Raw genomic sequence first — 19544 nt, 5'->3', positions numbered from 1 at the left:
GTCTGAAATTTGAATGTATAAATACCACATTGGACAACAATCACGACCCTGCCATTTCGAAACGTACAATGCCTAGGGTTCCTCGTATTTCGACGTTTGATCTACAACCCTCTGTAAATCCCTTCGAGTCCCTAGATCCCGTCTATCGCACCAGCATAGAACGCACCTGAGGCCCCCCCTCACCATCAACAGCTGAGGCATGGCTGTGAATACCGAAGGTCAGCCTCCTAGAGCAAGCATTGCGAATCTTCGTTGCCCAATGCTCAGTCCAGGGTGTGTGCTATGGCCAACGGTGCGCAGATTTCTCCTCAAGGATGAGGTGAGGTGCTTTTCTCTGTTGTGAGCGCCAAAGTGCATGGGGTCGCCGACGACAGGGAAGTCCGGGGCGTTGAGAAAAGCCCGAGAAAAATCAGTGTGTAACATAATTATTACCTAGGTAGTTAGTGGTGTCCATCTGGCGCAATTAGCTGCAGCGATGGCGATGCCAACTGCGGTAGACAGAGCGGGATTGAGCCTTAAGGGCCTGCACATAGAGTAAACACACTGGCAGGATACGAATGGATACTGCGTGTGGTACATACAAGTACCTGAGGGTGACTTTGAAAATCTGATGCTCGGATTGTGTATGATGATCCTCAGCCAGGCTGAATTGGTGTTGACAGTAATGCAACAGTACGGTAGGATTGGCTTAGAGATTGGAATTACATACAAACACCTCCTTGATGCTTCATTACTTGACACTATTAATATAAGGGAGCGGAGAAGCAGGATGGATCAGCGAGAGCCAACCGTCAACCCCACGGTCTCCCTGTCACTCACAGTGCTTGGCCGTTTCGAAGTTTCAGCGTTTCCTTCTGGGCGTTCCCGCGAACGTTTGCCGCACATTTACCAGTAACACCAGTTAACAGATTGGAGATGGTGGGTTTCTGGTCTAAGATTATCAGTTACGTACAACTTGATCGCTCAATTTCCCCATATCCAGTCTAATCTTTTCGCTGTTGTTTTGTCCCCGACTGCAAACTGTGATCTGCATGGAGCAAGGTTTTTGGACTCCCGGGAATCAGCCACATCCCGAAACAGTCGTGTTCCTGGTGGTTGGTGTTGGATTGATCTTGTGGCTGCCTTTCTGCCGTCGACGACGCCCAAACTGGTTACATTTATCGGCATCGGCACCTCGTCGAATCACGAAAAGTCCTCTCTTCTATCCACCACCGTCGTGTGTAAGCTTCACCCGTCGTCATTCCCATTGGAGGGTCGAAACAAAACTCGTCATCACAGTCAGAAAATGAGAAACTCCAATAAGTCTCGCCCTGCTTCAAACTCCTGCATTGGCCCCCCTAGACCCCCTATTCCCTCGCATCGGAATATCTTGTTCCCATTTGGCCCGTCTGTGGCTGGTTCTCGCCCTCGTAAGATCTGCAAAAACCAACTCACAAAAATAACAACGCCCAGCCGGGTTGGCCGCTCGCAACAGAATGGACCGTCTGTGCAGAGGTTGCAGCAGGAATCCAATAAACTGGGGGAATCTACCCGGCTACGATGCTTCGCTTCTCGTATTTCAGACCGACTCGACAGCACATGATGGGTAAATATCGTATACTCAAGACAGATCCCCGACAGCAAAGTCTTGGACGATTTTAGACTTCGGTACCCGACTTGTACTCTGGTTCTCCAGATTTCTCTCGGCCGACTGATGTGTGATGCCCAGCAGGCCAGTAGTCAGTTGCACGAGTCACCCACCAGTTGCGCCTTAGGGAAAAGTGGCCGTAAAACAGGGGGCTTACTGTCCATGAGCCATGATCATCGCCTCTAACTCATGCTGCTCGGCCAGACAAATATCAGGGATCTCGTTGACGAGTTACAACTTGCCTGTCATCAAGTGCGTGCCACCCCGGAGACCGAGCTCAATAATTGACGCCGCAGTAATAAATTTATGCCTGCATGTGTACACAAATGCCTGTCAGAAAGGCGCATGGCGGTACGCCTCATGTTGTGCTTCACAATCCAGACCATCAGGCTGGGAGTTGATTATGGCGATAATCTGGACTGTGAAAAATTAAACCCCCAATTGCCGCACACTACACCACAAGGGTGCATCAGATCTCCAGACCAGCTGCGTCATACTTTAGACCCCTGGCTTGGATGTTCCATCGGTCGTTGTTGAGGGGCTTAGCGGTAGCCGAGATTGGCTCTGCACATCAGACAGAAAAGGGAGAGAACCCAATTTTGCCCAGGAAACGACGAAGGATCGTGAGAAGTTGTCGAGGTTCTAATGGCTCGTTCAAAGTCTTGGCTCCGTCGTGGGATCCAGTTCTCGGGTGCATGCTGCTCGTCTGCTGCGTCTGCATGGCTGTGCTGCTCCGCGTCTGGTACCTTTTTATAGAACATTCCGGAAAATCGTCCCACCCTTGTAACCTAGCCGGGTGTCTGTTCGCCCCAAGGAATACGCCAAAAACGGCCGTGTGGATCTTTATTCCTACTGGACGAGACTCAGCTCGGCGCCTTTGCTGTGTTGTTACAGCGCTGACCGAATATTTTAGGGACTTTGTCTGAGACGGACTGTCGGATGAACTCTCGTATGTACTTGTGTTCCAGGCCCACTGAATCATTCATTGTAACGCTTCAGGTGTAGACAGAGATACAGTTATAGAGTTGCAGGAAATATGCATATTACCTATATCCGAATCTTATTCCTGAGGTGGGTTTGACCAATGCTCCATAGCATCAACAGAAGGCGTTTATGTGCTTATAATACGTAAGATGCTAATGGGGGCGGTCTGGACCCCAATATGCATTCCAATGCGATGCTTGTCTTCAGCCATCCGCAGTCAAGCTCGGTTCAGTCAAAGTTTATGTTTGTTCTTGACTCAAGGCACCTGTCAAAAAGGGAAGAATAGGTTGCTATTCGCCTCTCAGTGCATGCAGTAACGTCACGTGACGTAAACCTTCCTATTATGGCTCATCTAAGCTCACCGAGGAGGAGCTGTTGACGCTACGATCTGATAGGACAATAGATGCCGTCGCCCCATCTTTCTCATTGTTCGAATGACTGACGAAAGAATATCACAAGTGCAAGGAACAGGATTACCAACTTACAAGTTCTTGAGAATGGAATCAATGATCCTCCAAGAAGGAAGCTTTGAGCCGTACTCTCCTGGAGTCATCGATCTTGAAGAGTTCCTCGACATTGAGCGCCTCTGTGCGGGAACTTCAAAACCCTCACAGTCAGCCCAACCTCTTACACCTATAAACGAGATCCCTATCCCTGCTGCCACTAGCGAACAGCAATGTTCCGAAAAGAAGATACCAGACGATACACAAGGCGGCTATAAGAAGAATCGATCCTTTAATCAGCCAAGGCGTAAAGGAATTCGTTCAACTGTCTCAGTCCCTGAATACTCCGTCATATGTTTCCCCTCTAACCCCACTAAACCAGATGGTATCAAGAAGAAGAGAAAGGACTTTGATGAAAAAAGGAGGCTTGAAGTTGCACGAGTCCGGAAAACTGGTGCTTGCTTCAGATGCAAAGTTCGAAGAATATCTGTATGTCTCATCACGTATGTCTGGGCACGTACATACAGAAGTTGACCTTTTAGTGTGGCGTAGGAGCTCCATGTCAAGCATGTGAAAAAGCGGCTGGTATTCTTGGAACTCAGTTGTGTATCCGTGAGAAATTGACGAAAATGAGATTCAGCTCAGGAGGTAAGACTGTATCTGGCCGGTGTATATTCAGGTCAGCTAATAGTTTCAGATCTTCATTATATCGATTATACTGCGAGGTTGCTAAACCAGGAGCTTATCACAGGCACAACTCATCTTGGACCACATCGAAAAGTCTCATTGTCCATGGACTACCTTGACAACCCAGTTATAGAAGTTGAAGTACAGGATTATTATGGAAACACAACACCACCATGGTTCTGTTGCTGGGTCGTGATGGATCAAGTCGGGGAGCAAGTCGAATCATACTGCCAAGAAAGTGCCCGCTATGCCTTGCCGCAGCTTCTTCTACCCAGTCAACTGATTGACTGGGTCGAAAGAATTATCGCTCATCAGGATACCCGCTGTATAGGCTTCCAGCAAACCGTGGATTCATTCATTTTGAGATACAGTCAATCGGAAGCATCCCTGCCTATGGTAAGCAAAAATCTCATTTTGATGCCTTGCTCAGCCTACTTACACGACAAACCAAGTACGAATTTGTCCGTAAAGTACACAGGCTCAATTGTCTGACAAAAATCCGCTTGGGCCTCATTCTTTGCATGGAAAGGGAAGGAAATATGACTCCGCCATCTTGTGCGTTGCATACACAGTTTGGCCAGATCTCAAAAGCGGCCTCCCAACCAATAGAGAAAGAAGTTCTTCTTGAGCTCGAGAAAATTGTCTTTGGCACTGCGGGTATCGGGCCTGACAACTCAATTGCTCTCTGGGCCAGCCTGTGGTGTCTTATCCTGATGTATCGGAAACTCGTACACACGTATATGGCCTTCCAAGAATTTCCTTGTCATGTACCTGAAGATTACAGCGGGTTTCCCGAGTGCAAGCTCGAAGTCGGGACGCATTTTTATCACTATCTCGTGTCTATCTATGCAGCCCTGTTCCGCGTAACTAGTCCGCTCTATGCCGACTTCCGGGTAGCTGCAACACGCAAGCTTCTCAACGATGACGAGTCTCTTATCAAAGCCTTCATGAGCTTACGCACTGAAAGCTTCTATTTTCGTTAGTGGCTTCAACCTTAGTTGTGGAACAAGAGCTGACTGTTTCTTAGAAAGAGAGTCCATGTCTATGTCAGCATCACACGATCAATTGCTGCGCAGAATGATACTGGATCGAGAAGCAGGACTGAAACCGAAACAACCAAAAATAAAGTGATTGTTCCCGTTGATCGAGTATTTTTGTTCAGCTGGTTATGTGGGCTTAGTTATAGTTAACTTCAACCCGTACAGGTGATATTACACTTCAGCGGTAACCCAATCATTATCACAACATTCCAAGTCAGCAAGCAACCATATAGGCAAGCAGTATAGCCAATAGCCCTTTTAAAATCTGACTCTGTTGGTTTTGAACTTCGAAAAGTTTGAGATGTAAAGTACTCTCGCCTTAAATGTAATTCAGATCGTGACAATCTGCTAATGAGTGAAATCCCTATTACAGCCTACTAACAGTATGCGAATATTATGATGGGGTTTTCTGAGGCCGGCGAAAGGATATCAGGATTGGGAGACATATATCCTCCCGTACTATTGACCTTTGCCCACCCCATTTTCCATAGTTGAGCCAGCGCAATGACGAGCTCCCCCCTTCTGGCAATCGCTTTGACTAACTAAACCTTAGACTTGGAGGTCTCATGGTCTGTCGCTCCTAAGGAGGCTCTAAAGAAATCCTAAAAAACGTAGGTTTTAGACCTTATCATTCTCAGTTAGCTATTTTCGGGCCATCCTGGAGATGTAACCTCATTATAATGCACCTTTCCCTATGACCCTCCGAACAGGAAACGCATGAGCACCACGAACTCCAGTCACGGCCAGAGATCGGAATAGAGACAGCGGTATTGTGTTCGAGGGCTGGAACTCGCAGCATCAGACTTCTAAGCATCCCGTCATGCCTGACAGGAAGATCAATGATACGTATATCGAAGCCGGGACATTTGCTTACACTCTCCCCTCGCCAAAGAACAAATCACCCAGGGCATTGCCACTTAAAAGCCTGAACAACGCATCGGGGTGACGGTGTAATACGGACTGACCTTCAACGACGAAACCGGGCCTATGCTCTGAGCTCGGAGGGGCTTCCTCTGCGAAGGAATACCCACAGACTCTTTCAAGATCTTCGATGGGATGACAAAACTTAGTATGAGAACGGAAGAGATTCGAAACTACGATGATCACGAGAGAGAACGCATCAATAAGTTCAACAAAGAGTATGTGATAGCCAACCCACGTCGGGCCACCAAGAAATGGCCACGAGAACGATCTCACCCGCAGCCTCCCATCGAAATAGAAAACAGTGCACTTCTGAGTGAAAGGTCAAAGTTGCCAAGGAAGTCGAGGCCAGTCCCCCAGCGAACGGCCAAGTCTTCTCATAAGAAGTGGACAAACTTTCGAAGAGAAGGAGCAGTCGAAAGGCATATGTGGGAAAGATTATGAGGCTGTGATTATTAGAGGTCTCCCTCCTCGAGAATTTGGCCTCAAAATAAACCCATCGTCAAAATTGTTTTGATATATATCGCCGTTAAGCCTCTTCTGTAGAAAGCTCAGCATTAAGTGACAGTCAATTGACCAAAAGCAAGGTCAGCTTGTCATCGAACCTAGAGTCTTTTGATTTATCATATTCTTGACCTGTCCTGATTTTGTTCCCCAGCGCTGTCTTTTCTTCTTCTTCTTCTTCTTCTTCTTCTTCTTCTTCTTCTTCTTCTTCTTCTTCTTCTTCTTCTTCTTCTTCTTCTTCTTCTTCTTTTGGTCTATTAGATTCTCGTGGAACTCCGGAAGACTTAAGCCTTCCCGAACCTCTCGCACTAACCTATACGACCCGTCACTGCAGAGGAAGGAGCGGTCACCTTTGATCCTGTTTGCTTGCTGGTAGGTTCTAAAGTATCACATCAACAACCTTTCAAAGAACACCGGGGGCCACTTAGACACTCTGGTTTGAAGCCTGATCATTCAATATAGTAGGGCTTTGCCCATAACCCTACCACACAGAAGTTAGGCACAACACTTGCCTTCCTGCAGAAGGTATAGTGTATCGCTTTGGTCGCTGTTACCATGTTGTTGTGGATTCTCGCTCGCACATACTCAAATGGCTGTACCCTCCTATTTTGGTAATGGATGAGCCAGTATATATCTATCTTTGTCGGCATCGATGGCGTAACTGGTACTCTTGTCGTCTTAACTTGTCTTTTTCCACAGATTGCTGACTCCTTGAGTATGGTGTTCTCAGTCCAACTTGCACAGCCACGTTCATATGGACGATGCGCTGCGTGCTTCTTTTGGGTCCATGCGGGAGGGCAATAAAACTTGAGACCTTTATCCTAAGTAATGAAAAGACTTGGGCAATTTAGTCTTAAGTTTAGTCTAAGTTTAGTCTAAGATTAGGGGAATCTTTACTTAGATCATCTTAGCAACCTCTTCTAAAGTCTCATGTTTTCTTGCTCCTTGTGGGTAAAGTCCCTATGGTTCAGGTTGGCCCTTCCCAGTACCTCTTGTATCTTGATTGGTGCGTGCAATACTATGTTACCTGCAAGCTGGCCTAGGTCCAAATGGGCCAGCATTACCCTAAATCCAATGGTAGTTTCTCGATCTCCTTGACCAAGCTTTGACTACTTAGGAGCTAAAGTCTCCGGCAATATCAGACTTCGCCCACTGCGTTAGCCGTTGCACCAGTGTTATAATTTGTGACTGATATCTGGTGACATTCGGATGCTTATCTGAGACAGGGAACGCTTCATTCAAACTTCTCAAGTCGGCCTCAACAGTCTTGCCAGTTTGTCCTGTAAGTGCATCAGGCTCTTTATCTTCTTCCAGGAGATAGGTTCGTCATCATCGTCTTCCCAATCGAATTCATCCTTTGAGGCAAGGGCATACTCTTCCTCTTGATCTCCTGGGATGTCGTCTATTTGGGACAGGATCTCCTTGACAGCACTGTGTTCAGCCTTCTTTCCTCGGAGCGTTTTTGTCTTTGCATTGTTCGATAGTTCTGAAAACGCTTTCCTTTTGTTGGATGGCATGGTTCTGGTTGTGGTATGAGAGTAATCAAAGAGCTTTGTCAGGTATCTAAAAAGGGCCTGTGAACTCACCAATGGTCAGAAATAAATAAGATTCCGCAAGCCTCTCCCCTCCTATCGCAAGCAATAGTGAGCCCTTGGTGCGGCGGGCAAGTCTGACAGATAGCTAATTGTACACAGCGTATAACTACATATCAGTCTGCAGACTATAAATACCAATTAACTGAAGAATTTGGTAGCTCTTCTCACTGAAAGAAGCAAAAGTATCACTAAGCGAATCGGGTGGCGAATTGATATGTTTTTACCTTACAACTGGCGTTTCGGAAAGCTATACGAAAAGGACATTTTGTATCCGTGATTTATGACGACTTTGGGCTCACTTTATGATTTTATTCTACAGCACCATCGCCTAAAGTTCTCATCAAAGTGTCGAGCACAAAGATAAGCAGTCAATTGTACTTCGAGAATACGTCTTCAGTAAAATAAAAAGCAGGTTGGAAAGTCGCGCTGCATTACCTTGAGAAATTTGGGCACATGACTGATGTCTCATGCAACTCATCTTGTCTTGCTCAATAAGGCAACCAGCGTGGGTCTCGCTTCCAATTCTACCGACGCGGAGCTCCGGTGGCGCTGAGGTTAAATTTGGCCACGGCCGGAGCCGTTGTCGGCCCCGCATTGCCGGGACGGGGCGCCTCGACTAAATTAAAGCCGGACAAGAAATTAAGTCCTAAATTTGATAGACGATATCTAAGTTTTCAAACGAGTGATTAAAATTAAATTGACTTAAATTTGAGCCCGCTGCCGGATATAAAAACTGCATACTCGTGATAGCTACGAAATTATCAATATGATGCGAACATAGTTGCATTTACTGCGTCTAGAACCACTCGACTTGGTGCCATTTAGATTGAACAGATCAAGTATTAATAACCTATAAACTATGATACTCTGATGATGGGCACGGCGAGTCTTTCTTGGAGTCGTGAGTTCTTAGAGGTGACATCCCTGTCTATACGACCGCACGATCCCACTTTGGGATGTCAATGAACTAGCAACACCACCAAGCTAAGAGCTGACACGGGGAAGAAAAGTCTAAAAGAAGTCAATAGCAAGTTCCTTTTGGTTTTTATAATGCTCTCTGATATGTATCTTGGTTCTGTTTGACCAATTGAGTGTGTAGACTCGAGTTGATAACCCATATATTACAGATATACTCGATTGCTCTACTACACGACACCAAGCCTAACGGACCGCCCGTGCGGAGGATAACAAAGGGTACTAGTTCGATGACTGACATTCGCAACTTTAAATTGACAGTCTCGCAAATGCAATTGACCTCAGGAAGTGAATTGGCAGTCCTCACTTGAATATCATTGTCTTGTCTGGTCATCCAGATATCAACACCAACAGCACATCACGGAGGTTCGATGGCATCAACAGGCAATTGCGCCAGCAACACTAGATAATTCTAGCCATCTAGTTTACCATCGATAAAGTTTCGCCTCTCCTCCATCCCAGCAATAGTCATATACACTATTCCCGTGATCTAGGTCTACTAGCAACTCGTAGCGTTCTCCTGGACTCAACTCAAGTCGAAAACCGGTAAGACAAGGTTGTTCTATTGGTCAATTACAGTGGAATTTTGTGAGATCTAGCCAATACAACCCCTGTCTTACACCGAGAAGTGAAGAGGAGGATGGTGTAAGTGAACAAGTCCACCACGACAGTCGAGGAAGGCCGAATTATAACTCTCTGGTGCCAGGACGTGTCTCTGAATCGCTCAATCTTGCACGCAAGCATCAGGCACATTGGAACTTTTCACCTTATCGTCTTCTGACAAGTATTTGCTGCGTGCTTCAATTCGCCCAGCGCAGACATCGAGGTTCCACCAAGATAGCTCCTCGTGACTTACACCGGAAACAGTACATTACATTGCAGGGCAGGCAGGTCGTCAACATGGATAAAGGAGGTGCTTCCGCTGCTGTCTTTGCGTCCAGAGACTTGTCCCAGATAGGTCAAGAAAACCCGCGTGTTCCCACCTCCCCGGGCCTGGACTATGATGAGCTCTTCAGGTCTGTCTTTGACTGGGATCTCTACTGTGACTCGACCAGGTCTCAGGGCTACCCAGGAGCTTCTAGCTCCCCTCGCCTAAGCTACAGGGACCTTCCCTCGCTCATCACTGATATCCCTTCCTTTCTTGATCATCTCTCTCTTGACAGGAGCGAGGCCGAATACCTAAGGATGACCCCTGGTCTGAGCCCGGACGATGGAGGGATTACCACATCCGAGTCCATGGGTCAGACCCCACCAGAACTCGTCAGAGGTGGTAGTACCTCTCCTTCCTCTCACTCTGGCTCCGTCTTCTTCGATGGCGTAGACGATGTCCGTCGACGTCCTCGAGTCAGCCTCCAAGAGGTTCAGGCCCAGGATGATAAGTGGACGTACCCCCAGGCCGTACCTAGCAAGCACGCCCCCCGGGGGTATGGCTACCCACATCAGATCCAGGTACACGAGTCCTCGTCCCGCCGCTCAAGCCACACCAAGACATACTCATACTCACCCTCCTCAAACTCAACCTCTGGTGTCAAGCGTCAGCGTTCTGTGGAGAAGAGGTCAAGACAGCTCTCTGATCCAGACCAGACAGCCGATGTCCGCAAGAGTGGAGCCTGTCTTCCGTGCCGTATCTCCAAGACCCGCGTAAGAAAACCAATCCAATACAATGCCTATACCGGCCATTGCCCCTCTGAAACAAACACTGAACTGAGCCATTACCCAGTGTCAAGACTGTGGCGTCTGTCCCTATTGCCGTAAGGCCTTCCCAGACCACTCACACCTGGTCTGTACCCGTAGGACCCCTGCGGTTGCTCCGCCTGTGATTCGTCACATCGTCGGTATGTCGAACAGCCCCCCCCTGGCCCCCAGCCTCAAAGTGAGACATGTACACTGAGACATATCATATTTAGACGTCTGGTCAACCGACCCTGCGGAAGAGAGGCGTGTCGTTGATCATGAGCCTCGCTTTCCCACTGCCAAACCCAGAGATATTGTCATCTTCTTCACCCGCGATGCCGAATCCCCTTTTCTTCGGGCATCTGTTCAAGCATACCATTCTCAGAATGGAACCGACGAGAATCCAAGAAACGCTGCGTTTGAGCGGGACAGGTTTCCAACTTATGGTGAACTCCAACGCTGGGTTGAGGCACAGATCCGAAGAGAACGCAGCTCTCGATTTGAGCATATGGTGCAAAACTTTTTGCTCTCATATTATGAGGACGGCCAGGGACTTCCAAAGGTAACACTCGCAACCCTCTCTTAGTGATCCTTGCAGTATCCAGTAGAGCTAACTGTTATTGTAGCACAACCTCGTCTCCAAGGTCCACACAATGAATTGTTTCTTCAGAATCTGGAAAGCTCCGCGCTTCACCTGCTGCAGCTCGTCCAACAAGCTCTCTCAGGTCCCCTTTACTGTTCAAGCAGAGCTTAGGCGCATTGCATGGAACGCACTTGTGTCCCATGAGCACGATATCCTCAAGCTCCTCGAAGACTGCTTGGCACAACAAGAGCCTCTTAAAGCTCAAGAGAAGATGGCAGTTTGGGCTAGCTTGTGGCAACTCATGATCATGTACAGAGACTTAGTCGTTGCACATGATGGATATTTCGCCCGAAACCCAAGTGCCCAGAGAGACCAGAATATCGGTGAGAAAATTTAACTCGAAGGTCAAACTTCATTGCTAATGATATCCAGTTGGGGCTTTTGAGAACCTTTACAATGGATTCTTCCCTTTGATAGCCATATTCTATCACTGCCAATTCAAGACTCCCAAGAGAATGGAGATGTCAATGGACTGGCTCAAGGACTATCCTTCCCAAGCTCGACATAGCAGCAAAATTCGCCAGTTCTCGCAGGATATGATGGACACCAGAAAGGAATTCTGTAAGACCACAACACCTTATTATGTGGGACGTGCCACTGACCTTTCAACAGACGAGAGAATTCAGCGTTCGTCGTACAAGGTTGACGAGCGGCTGAGCGCCTTGGTAGTTAACCATGAGCTTAAGAAGATCTCATCCAAGAGACGCCCTCGAAGTAGTACCAAGAGTAAGGGAAACTCCCGTGATAGTGCGTAATAACTGCACAAATCATGTCCAGTCATTACAGAAAATGATTTGCAAACAAAAAGGCAAAACAGGAAGAAAAAACATATGGAAAAGACAAAATACAAACAAAAAAGCATGATATGATGGTTCTTTTATGATTTATAACGAATACAACGACGTTCGCTGCATATGGGCTTGTTTAATGTGGATCGAAGGAAAAACATGTGTGTATTGTGTTGGTTTATGTTGATGAAGAAATGTGACATGGCAATGGGCTCACTTGGGCAGTTATCTTGTATCTTGGCTTCTTCCCTCCATTCTTTTTGGCGGTTTTCTCAACCCTGTCGGCGAGATCTTCTAGACTGACACTCGCTATATTGGCCGAGGCAACTCTGATCGTTAATACGATTCTCTCTTTTTTATCCTCTGCCCGCTTGAGATGTGCTTTTATGCTGTGTTCATTAGACGACAAGGCTTGGCATACTTCTGGAAAATGACACTAACCTGATAGCATTTTCAACCTCCTCTGCAGTCGTTGGGATGATTGGTAAAACTATGGCTATAAGCCCGGCTACAGCACCGATATATGAAGCCCAAAAAGGTGCGTCAAGATGCTGGCTGCCAAGAAGTGCCGACAGACTCTGTTGGAGCTGTGAGTCCAAGGGCCCTAAAATGCCTCCCCATCGAGCTGAGGCTGAAAGCGCCAGTAGCGCCCTTCCGGTGTGTGAGAGTCCAGGGACCTCTGCATCCCGGGTGATTGCATGATGCAGTGCAAAGGACGAGTTGTTATCCGAATCGTGGCCCTGTCGAGTCCAAATCTCCCGCACAAAAAGAGAGTCCAGCCCAGGAGTCAAAACGTCAGGCATGGATGAGAAGTCGACTTCTGCGGGAAGAGCACTTCTCAACGTGTTCAACACAGCATCAAATACGGGTTTTTCATCTGGTGTGACTCGAGCAAGAATATCAAGAGGGTTACACTCGCGGATTTCGACCGGAAGTTTCATCATAAGTGCACCTTGACGATTGGAACCACCACAGAATGTCACGTTTCCGATATTGGGCACCGTCGCGAGCAATGCATCAATAACGGTAGCGATTGCAGGGAATTGTTTACGACGACGCTTTGAGTCCGAAAATTCGACTGTCGTGTTCCTCGTTGACACGACGCATGTGCTCAACCTTGGAAAAGAGTGTACCTGGAGCCGTATAACCGTTCGTATAGGGAATAGGGTACGGGCTCACAGGATCCTGGTGCATGAGCATGCTGCCATAGCCGCGAAAGCCACCTCCACACATGAAGACGTTCACTCGAGGACCCTCGTCATGAGAACTCTTCAAGGCGTTAAGTGCAGAGAACTTGGAGCAGAGGTTGGCGTATGCCTGTTGCATGCCGGTTTGAAGTTTTGAGATCTCGGAAACCTGAACATCGGCTGGCTGCTCTTGCAGCACACGAATCAATCTCGCTGCTCCAAAGGGTAGACTCACTCCAGCTCTGGCAGCATCTACTTCGTAGTTTGGCTTGCTGGTGTCCACCCACGTCATCTGCACGCTCCCGCCCCCGAGGTCCAGGAACAGAGCGCCACCTTCAACGCCAATGAGGCCACTGCGAGAGCCCATGACAGCGCCAAAGAGGGTCTCAACAGCGGGCTCAAGTATGCTTGCTCTGAGGCCATTAGTCACAGATGAGATTGCCTCGAGCATTTCAGAAGCATTGTCAGCTCGGCGCATAGCCTCAGTAGCGAGGATGGTGATGTGTTTCGCTGGCACTCCATGACGAACAGCGAGTTGATGGAAACGCTCCAGCGTCTTGGAAACGGCAGCGATGGTTTCCGGAAGAAATACTAGACCTTTGGGTGTGTTCTTGAGTGCATCAAATAGTGAAATGGCAGCGCGAGTTGAATAGATGGGACGAAGGAGGCGTGTAAATGGAGGCGCTAGTGATGTGATGGAGAATCGTATGCCATTACTGAATTTTATGTCAGATATGAGGATTGTTTGAACTTATTGAGAACTATTTATACCTCCCCATATCAACTATGGCATAGAGTTGACTTTCCCCCTGAGGGTCCCAGGGTGTAATAGTCTGCGACAGATTGTCGAGTGTGACGATATCGGGAGTATGTGAGGACATGATCAACCTTGACAGCGGATTGATCCAATTGAGACGAAAAACACAACGAGAGACGTTTCTATAGTCTATGAATAATCTTAGGCGCAAATGATTCATACAGCATGCGCTTGCTGTTGGTGCTAGTGTCGGTGAGGCTGAGATGACTCCAACAGAGAGCAAAAGTTGGTTCAGTGCAAGTTTGAGGTTGGCGGGGGATGTAGGGGTGTCATGATTGCGGGGCTGCCCGTCCCAAAGCCGGTGACGGCGCCGTATTATCCGGAGCGACTCTGCTCTTGGTCCGGCCACTCAGGATACAACAAATTGTTTTATTATCATATGCTCCTTATTACTCCGTATTGCTCTTTAGTTCCTAATTACATTACTAAGGTATCACAATATAGATATCTAAGTTTAAATTAGCTATATAATTTAAAAAAATATATATATATATTATAAATATACTATTATTATTAAAGATATAAGGGTTTTAATCAAGAATTGATTAATAAGTTACCTTAAAGATAGATTAGAAAATTCATTTATATTATTATACTATTTATATATAACTATTAATTTCAGTTTATTCCTTAGGTTAATCTTTATATTTAAGCGTTCTACAACTTCATTATCGCCTGCTCAGCTCTTTTGCTTTATCATCAGTATCACATTTCTTTTAACCCCAGGCATTTACGTATTTCCATCCGTTCACTATGTCTGGCTGCGTGAAAAGTAGCAGCCATCCATGTGCTCCGTCTTTGGTCTCTGCTTAGGAATGCTTATGGGAAGTAATTAGCCATCTCTGGATGAGTGCTATCACCAAACATATTCTAAACAAACCTCCGATTGATACAACTGCAAGCTATCCATTCATTCAAGTAGCTGCAAAGTTTACATGTCCAAGTTATATCAGACTTACGGATGTTAATGTCAGAATCCCCCTCCTCGACTTACTTTCTATGATGAAGGCTGCCCCTCCATATGGACTTATTGGTTCAAGTGGCGACTCATGTCTGCGGACCGCTTCTGGGCATTATCATCTTTGTCATGGGATTTATGTTGCTCTTAAATATTTCATATGTCATCCTATTATCGGGGGCATGTAAGAACATCTTGCCCTAAATGCTGATGCACCGCATCGTCGAGGACCCGTATTGTCGGAAGGATTGGTGAGAAGCCCCCCTTTAACCCAATGTCCGGTCATCTTCCAGTCACATTTGCACCCTTCGCTTGTTGCTTCGTGTCGGGTATTTTTATGTAATAAAATATATACTCTGCATCTTAGCCTCCCGGGCCAACGGTGACATGAGGTCTATATGCATGTTACACCACAATAGTATTCAGATATCCATATAATCATAGCTTTGGCCTGGCTATTATGTGTCAATATCTAGACTAACCTCAACCTTTATGGTAGGCTCTGTTCCTTACTGGAAATGTACCCATTCGTCTCATGATCTTGAACGTTTGTATGGAAGTTTATGCATTGAATAGAGCCAATGACCATTTCCAGTTGAACCTGGGTATTAGTCGTTGGCCTGGTAGATCGACTCGCCAACCCTCCACTGTTGATTGTTGTAGAAATAACTTTTACAGGGAATACCCCCTTGCGAGACACTTGAACGGTGCAGGGGCGTTCATTTAGATACATGACCCAGATTATTGGAATCTTGTCCGGGTATTAGTGAGTGTTCCTATCCATTATCGTGAGTGGTTTTGATCACAACCAAGGTTCCCTCCCATGCGAGTGGACTGCGTAGACAGGTATCACGCTACTAATATTATCAAGAGAAAGGTTATAATAGATCTGGAGGCCCATAGCCTTCTTCCCAGCTGGTATGAATCTTCAGGGTGTATTAGAGTTTCATCATTCTTGTATTGTGGACTTGTTTGCTGCGCTTCAATGCCCTCGAACATTTCCATCTGGCATACAAACCATGGCACCCTCGAGTCCACCTCTAGGCAAATTGTCAGAATTGCTACTCTCGTTTTCTTTTTTCTTTTTTCCTTCTTTTTTTCAAGTATCTGCAAGTGAACAAAGCAGTCCAATATCTCAATCTGAGACACGTCCGTTTTACGAAGTACTCGAGTGACTCTATTGCAATGGTCGATCAGTCAAGTTATTGGACGAAAAGCTGCAGCGAGACAGGGTTTTGTCTCCCTCCTGCCTGTACTATATCTTTATCAACTTCCACGCTGTCGCACCAGTATGATTCAACTTACACCAGCTAAGTTGGTGTGATAACTGCAATGGCATTTGCAAGAATTATGCCTGAAGATACGAATTCACCGGCCCATCAATCAGATTCATACAATAGTACACCATGCCATACTTCATTTTTGAGGTGTTTTCCTGTCCGTCACAGTTGTATTGGTCGTGTTGATGATCGGATGTTCATCTCTAGACACATATGACATCAGTGTCAGCTGTAAAGGCGATCCCAACTTATAATGATCTAACGTACTAGTAGGCTTTATCGTCCAGGTTGTGGTGATGAGTCTAGCGTGGTGCTGCTTTTGTTAGTGGCTACTATGTACCTACCAGTCTCGGCTCAGATGAGATCAGCACATCATAGAAAAACACAGTGTTCCATCCACTTCCCTTCTAGGTTGTTCTTTATCACACCTCGACCTCTGATTTGACGGTCGCTTAAGAGCCAATCCCGGTGTGTGTGAAGAAGCTAGGTACCTAGCCGAGAGTAATAGGCCACCACCCCCACTGCCACCCTAGACATCCTTTGATTCTGTATAGAATTCTTGTGATAACGAGAATGGAGCAGTACCAAACAGTGTGCTGCAGGCTTATCCAGATTGGAATAAGATACTCCGTACTTACTGTGCCTTATAGACAAGGGTCGTAAAGAAGCTCATCTTGCAGCTGTGGAATAATTGGATCAATACCAATTGAATACTCTGATTCGTAGTCGGTCTCGTTACAACAGTGATATAGTTTGTGTGACTGACAAACCAAGGTGCTTTCTTATTGGCTCGAAATGACGCGTCAACGCGTTCGGTTTTCGCGTTAATCCCCAGCCACCTTTGTTCCAAGTTTTTATGGTGTACGGATACGTACTAATATTTCTACGTTCCATTAGTACGGGGTAGTAATTGCCTTCCTTGAGTGAGTTAAGTGCGCTACCTTAGTTGGAGGTGAGGAAGTCTATGCTTTACGCGTCCTGCTCATCAATTGAGGCAAGATCGATAGAAGGGATGCCCAAGGTATTTCCCAAAGCTTGAGTTGTTTACATGCAGCGTCATATTGACCCATATCTCTGTCTCGTTTCAGCAACCCCTCACCCTCAAAAAGACATCCACACCTTTAACCGTATTCAAACAGACGACCCCATCACGCCCATCCACATTCAACCCCAAAAGGTCATTCATTTAGAGCGAATGCATGCATGTGAGTGCGGGCGATAGCTGTGCTGTGCGTCCTTTCCCTGCGCTGTCTTTCATTCTTGCCGCCGACGTGCAGCTCTGGCTGGATGCTTGGGCAGGGGTCGAAACATGCTGGCGTTGAGCCTTGCCTAGATGACAGAGGCAACCTGCCTTCTCGTTGGATCGTCACAATATGCTGCTATTTGCTAGCCTTCGACGCATTTCCCCTCACGCTTTGCTCTCAACCAAGCAATCCTATCGTTAACTCACTCTCTGCAGACGCACATGCTGGGTGCGTTAGGTCACCAATAAGTGGTACCCGACTTCGAGGCTAGCCAACGGGGAGCGTGGAAAACCCGGGTTACTGTTGTCTCATCTGAGGCTCTCAGATCATAACAAACAAACATGAGTTTGATCGCGTCTCTTCAGTGTTGTTTCCAGAATGTCATCCAGCAGACGCTCATATTCGAGCAACTTGAAGTCTTTCCTACCAAAAATTATATCTTCAATTTCTCCAAGTGTGACAGATTCTCGGCCATTATTTCCATTTGCCTTTCTGCAGCCGCTCCCCAACCCAAGAGACTGGCCCATACGCCGTATCTCTATGCGAGGTCCCGAGCGAGTCTAAGCCAACACCTACGGCCGGCCGCCGAGAGTTGACCGCCAGGGAACCAGATCAGAGGAACAAAGACCGGTGAATGGTACTTGAATGCAAAAATTGCCAATCCTGGACTCATCATCAATCACCTCTGCAACGATAACGGGGAAGCAAAGTTCGCATCAAGCAAATAAACAAAAACATAGGTCAACCATACTCTACGGTATCAACTACTGTACTGTACGTTTGCAACACAACAAGGCACGCAGGGTCTCAGTCGGCTGCCCTTTTATCTCCATTCCACCACATGGGCTCGACCACCTTAAGGATCATCAACCTCTTCATCAGACCTATCACGATTGCTCTCCCGTCCAGGGTTATCGCTCAAGCTGGCACAACGTGCCCTCATCACCCACTGACCGCTGCTTGAGCTCTTCCTTGTCACGGACGCTGCCGGGATTGACTTGGCAAGGGCTTTGCGCTAGCACGCCGCTTGTTGGGGGGCTTACTGTCGTCTTCACTACCACCGTCAAGGGACTCACCAGTGGATCGCCAGAAACCGTAGAGGTCAAGACGCGATTGCAAAGTGCAGCACAGCGAGCGCATCATACAATATAATATCAATATCGCGTCCTGCCGTGGAACGAGCCCTGTTATCTGCTCTGTCCTCAGTTAAAGCATAGCGTGAGAAGCACAGCACCGTTGGGACCGGCATCTAGCGAGCCAGTATCTGAACAACAAGCATTGCACAGCTCTTCTGCCAGGTACTGTACCTACTTACTTGGACTGCAGCGTTCGCGCCACCCGCTGTTCGCTGTAGGCCCACATTCTCGGTCTTGACCAGTGTGCTTCAAGGTTTTCTTTACCCTGGTTGGGTCGAGAGACAAGGACGAGGAGACGTACCGTGCTTAACGAGCCGTCCGTCCATTCCCAGCTGGCCCTGCTCTCCACCCACCTCCCGTTGAGCATTTGGCTTGCCCATTCATACATAGCGCACACTCCCGCCCACCACACCCACATCGTCCCGGCCTACTTTCCTTCTCTTTCCACTCACCGTTTCTCCATTCCAGTCTCTCGTTTGCGCCCAATAATCCTCCCATCATCCCTCTTGCTCCCGTACATTGCGCCGGCTGTCGGTCGCGCGAGCTCAGCTTGTTCACTGCTTGTCTAAGGGACCCTCAACTGCGACGGCGCGTCGAACTGAGACCGCCACTCGCTGTTGTTTATTTGCGACTGGGAGACCTCCACAAATCCCGCGACGGTGACAACAATAAACGGCCTTCGCCTTGTATGACGACTATAACCATAACCATAACCACGACAACGACTCTCGTCTGAGACATACTTTCCTTGTTTTATTACCGTCTATCACATACCAAGCTCGACGACGCGCGATCGAACAATCAGCACGCTTTCTTCTATTTTCGTATATTTTACTGGAAAGTATTGGCGCGCACAAATAAACAGTCTGTCGCATCCTGTCGCGCTTCAACCCTCGGCTCGATCTGATACTTTGCAACGCCCCCGGCGCCTGAAAGCACATCGCCTAAACTCGTCGATATTTTCGAGCTCAGTATCGTTCAAGTTACCGTGCCCACTCTATCTGCCGAGATCTAAGACAGCGCTGCCGCATCCTTGTGTGG

The 19544-nt window shown here is 47.3% G+C and overlaps 8 protein-coding genes across 9 annotated transcripts; 4 read left to right on the top strand and 4 right to left on the bottom strand.

Annotated features, from left to right (window-relative positions):
• Positions 1-64: 64 nt before the first annotated feature.
• Positions 65-2733, top strand: FVEG_14776 (hypothetical protein). The gene is made up of 2 exons (XM_018903761.1): positions 65-218; positions 301-2733. Exon 2 carries the CDS (start codon positions 2143-2145, stop codon positions 2551-2553), a length of 411 nt encoding a protein of 136 aa, XP_018743702.1. The 5' UTR covers positions 65-218; positions 301-2142; the 3' UTR covers positions 2554-2733.
• Positions 964-1167, bottom strand: FVEG_01100 (hypothetical protein; the record flags this gene model as incomplete). The annotated part of the gene is made up of 1 exon (XM_018887890.1): positions 964-1167. The coding sequence occupies one exon, from the start codon at positions 1165-1167 to the stop codon at positions 964-966; it is 204 nt and encodes a 67-aa protein (XP_018743703.1).
• Positions 2734-2775: 42 nt separating the features above from the next.
• Positions 2776-6113, top strand: FVEG_01101 (hypothetical protein). 2 transcript variants are annotated; one of them, XM_018887892.1, is made up of 6 exons: positions 2776-3543; positions 3597-3702; positions 3752-4137; positions 4194-4719; positions 4769-5084; positions 5155-6113. In XM_018887892.1, the coding sequence occupies exons 1-5, from the start codon at positions 3046-3048 to the stop codon at positions 4870-4872; spliced, it is 1620 nt and encodes a 539-aa protein (XP_018743705.1). In that variant the 5' UTR covers positions 2776-3045; the 3' UTR covers positions 4873-5084; positions 5155-6113. The 2 variants fall into 2 exon arrangements, with proteins under 2 accessions (XP_018743705.1, XP_018743704.1); XM_018887891.1 differs by having other exon boundaries at positions 4769-5089.
• Positions 6114-6290: 177 nt separating this feature from the next.
• Positions 6291-6856, bottom strand: FVEG_01102 (hypothetical protein; the record flags this gene model as incomplete). The annotated part of the gene is made up of 2 exons (XM_018887893.1): positions 6291-6585; positions 6792-6856. 2 exons carry the CDS (start codon positions 6854-6856, stop codon positions 6291-6293), a joined length of 360 nt encoding a protein of 119 aa, XP_018743706.1.
• Positions 6857-7453: 597 nt separating this feature from the next.
• FVEG_14777 (hypothetical protein) lies at positions 7454-7723 on the bottom strand (the record flags this gene model as incomplete). The annotated part of the gene is made up of 1 exon (XM_018903762.1): positions 7454-7723. The coding sequence occupies one exon, from the start codon at positions 7721-7723 to the stop codon at positions 7454-7456; it is 270 nt and encodes an 89-aa protein (XP_018743707.1).
• A 1757-nt stretch (positions 7724-9480) lies between these two features.
• FVEG_14778 (hypothetical protein) lies at positions 9481-12249 on the top strand. The gene is made up of 5 exons (XM_018903763.1): positions 9481-10417; positions 10497-10611; positions 10684-11012; positions 11077-11416; positions 11466-12249. The coding sequence occupies exons 1-5, from the start codon at positions 9677-9679 to the stop codon at positions 11846-11848; spliced, it is 1908 nt and encodes a 635-aa protein (XP_018743708.1). The 5' UTR covers positions 9481-9676; the 3' UTR covers positions 11849-12249.
• On the bottom strand, positions 12060-13949 carry FVEG_01105 (retrograde regulation protein 2; the record flags this gene model as incomplete). The annotated part of the gene is made up of 4 exons (XM_018887894.1): positions 12060-12270; positions 12323-12959; positions 13015-13784; positions 13840-13949. The coding sequence occupies 4 exons, from the start codon at positions 13947-13949 to the stop codon at positions 12060-12062; spliced, it is 1728 nt and encodes a 575-aa protein (XP_018743709.1).
• Positions 13950-17063: 3114 nt separating this feature from the next.
• FVEG_14779 (hypothetical protein) lies at positions 17064-18638 on the top strand. Its single transcript, XM_018903764.1, has 2 exons — positions 17064-17144; positions 17212-18638. The coding sequence occupies exon 2, from the start codon at positions 18013-18015 to the stop codon at positions 18517-18519; it is 507 nt and encodes a 168-aa protein (XP_018743710.1). The 5' UTR covers positions 17064-17144; positions 17212-18012; the 3' UTR covers positions 18520-18638.
• Positions 18639-19544: the final 906 nt, after the last annotated feature.

Source organism: Fusarium verticillioides, chromosome 1 (genome assembly GCF_000149555.1).
Source record: "Fusarium verticillioides 7600 chromosome 1, whole genome shotgun sequence".
In the NCBI taxonomy this organism is placed as follows: Eukaryota; Fungi; Ascomycota; class Sordariomycetes; order Hypocreales; family Nectriaceae; genus Fusarium; species Fusarium verticillioides.
This window is presented reverse-complemented; position numbering and strand designations above follow the sequence as displayed.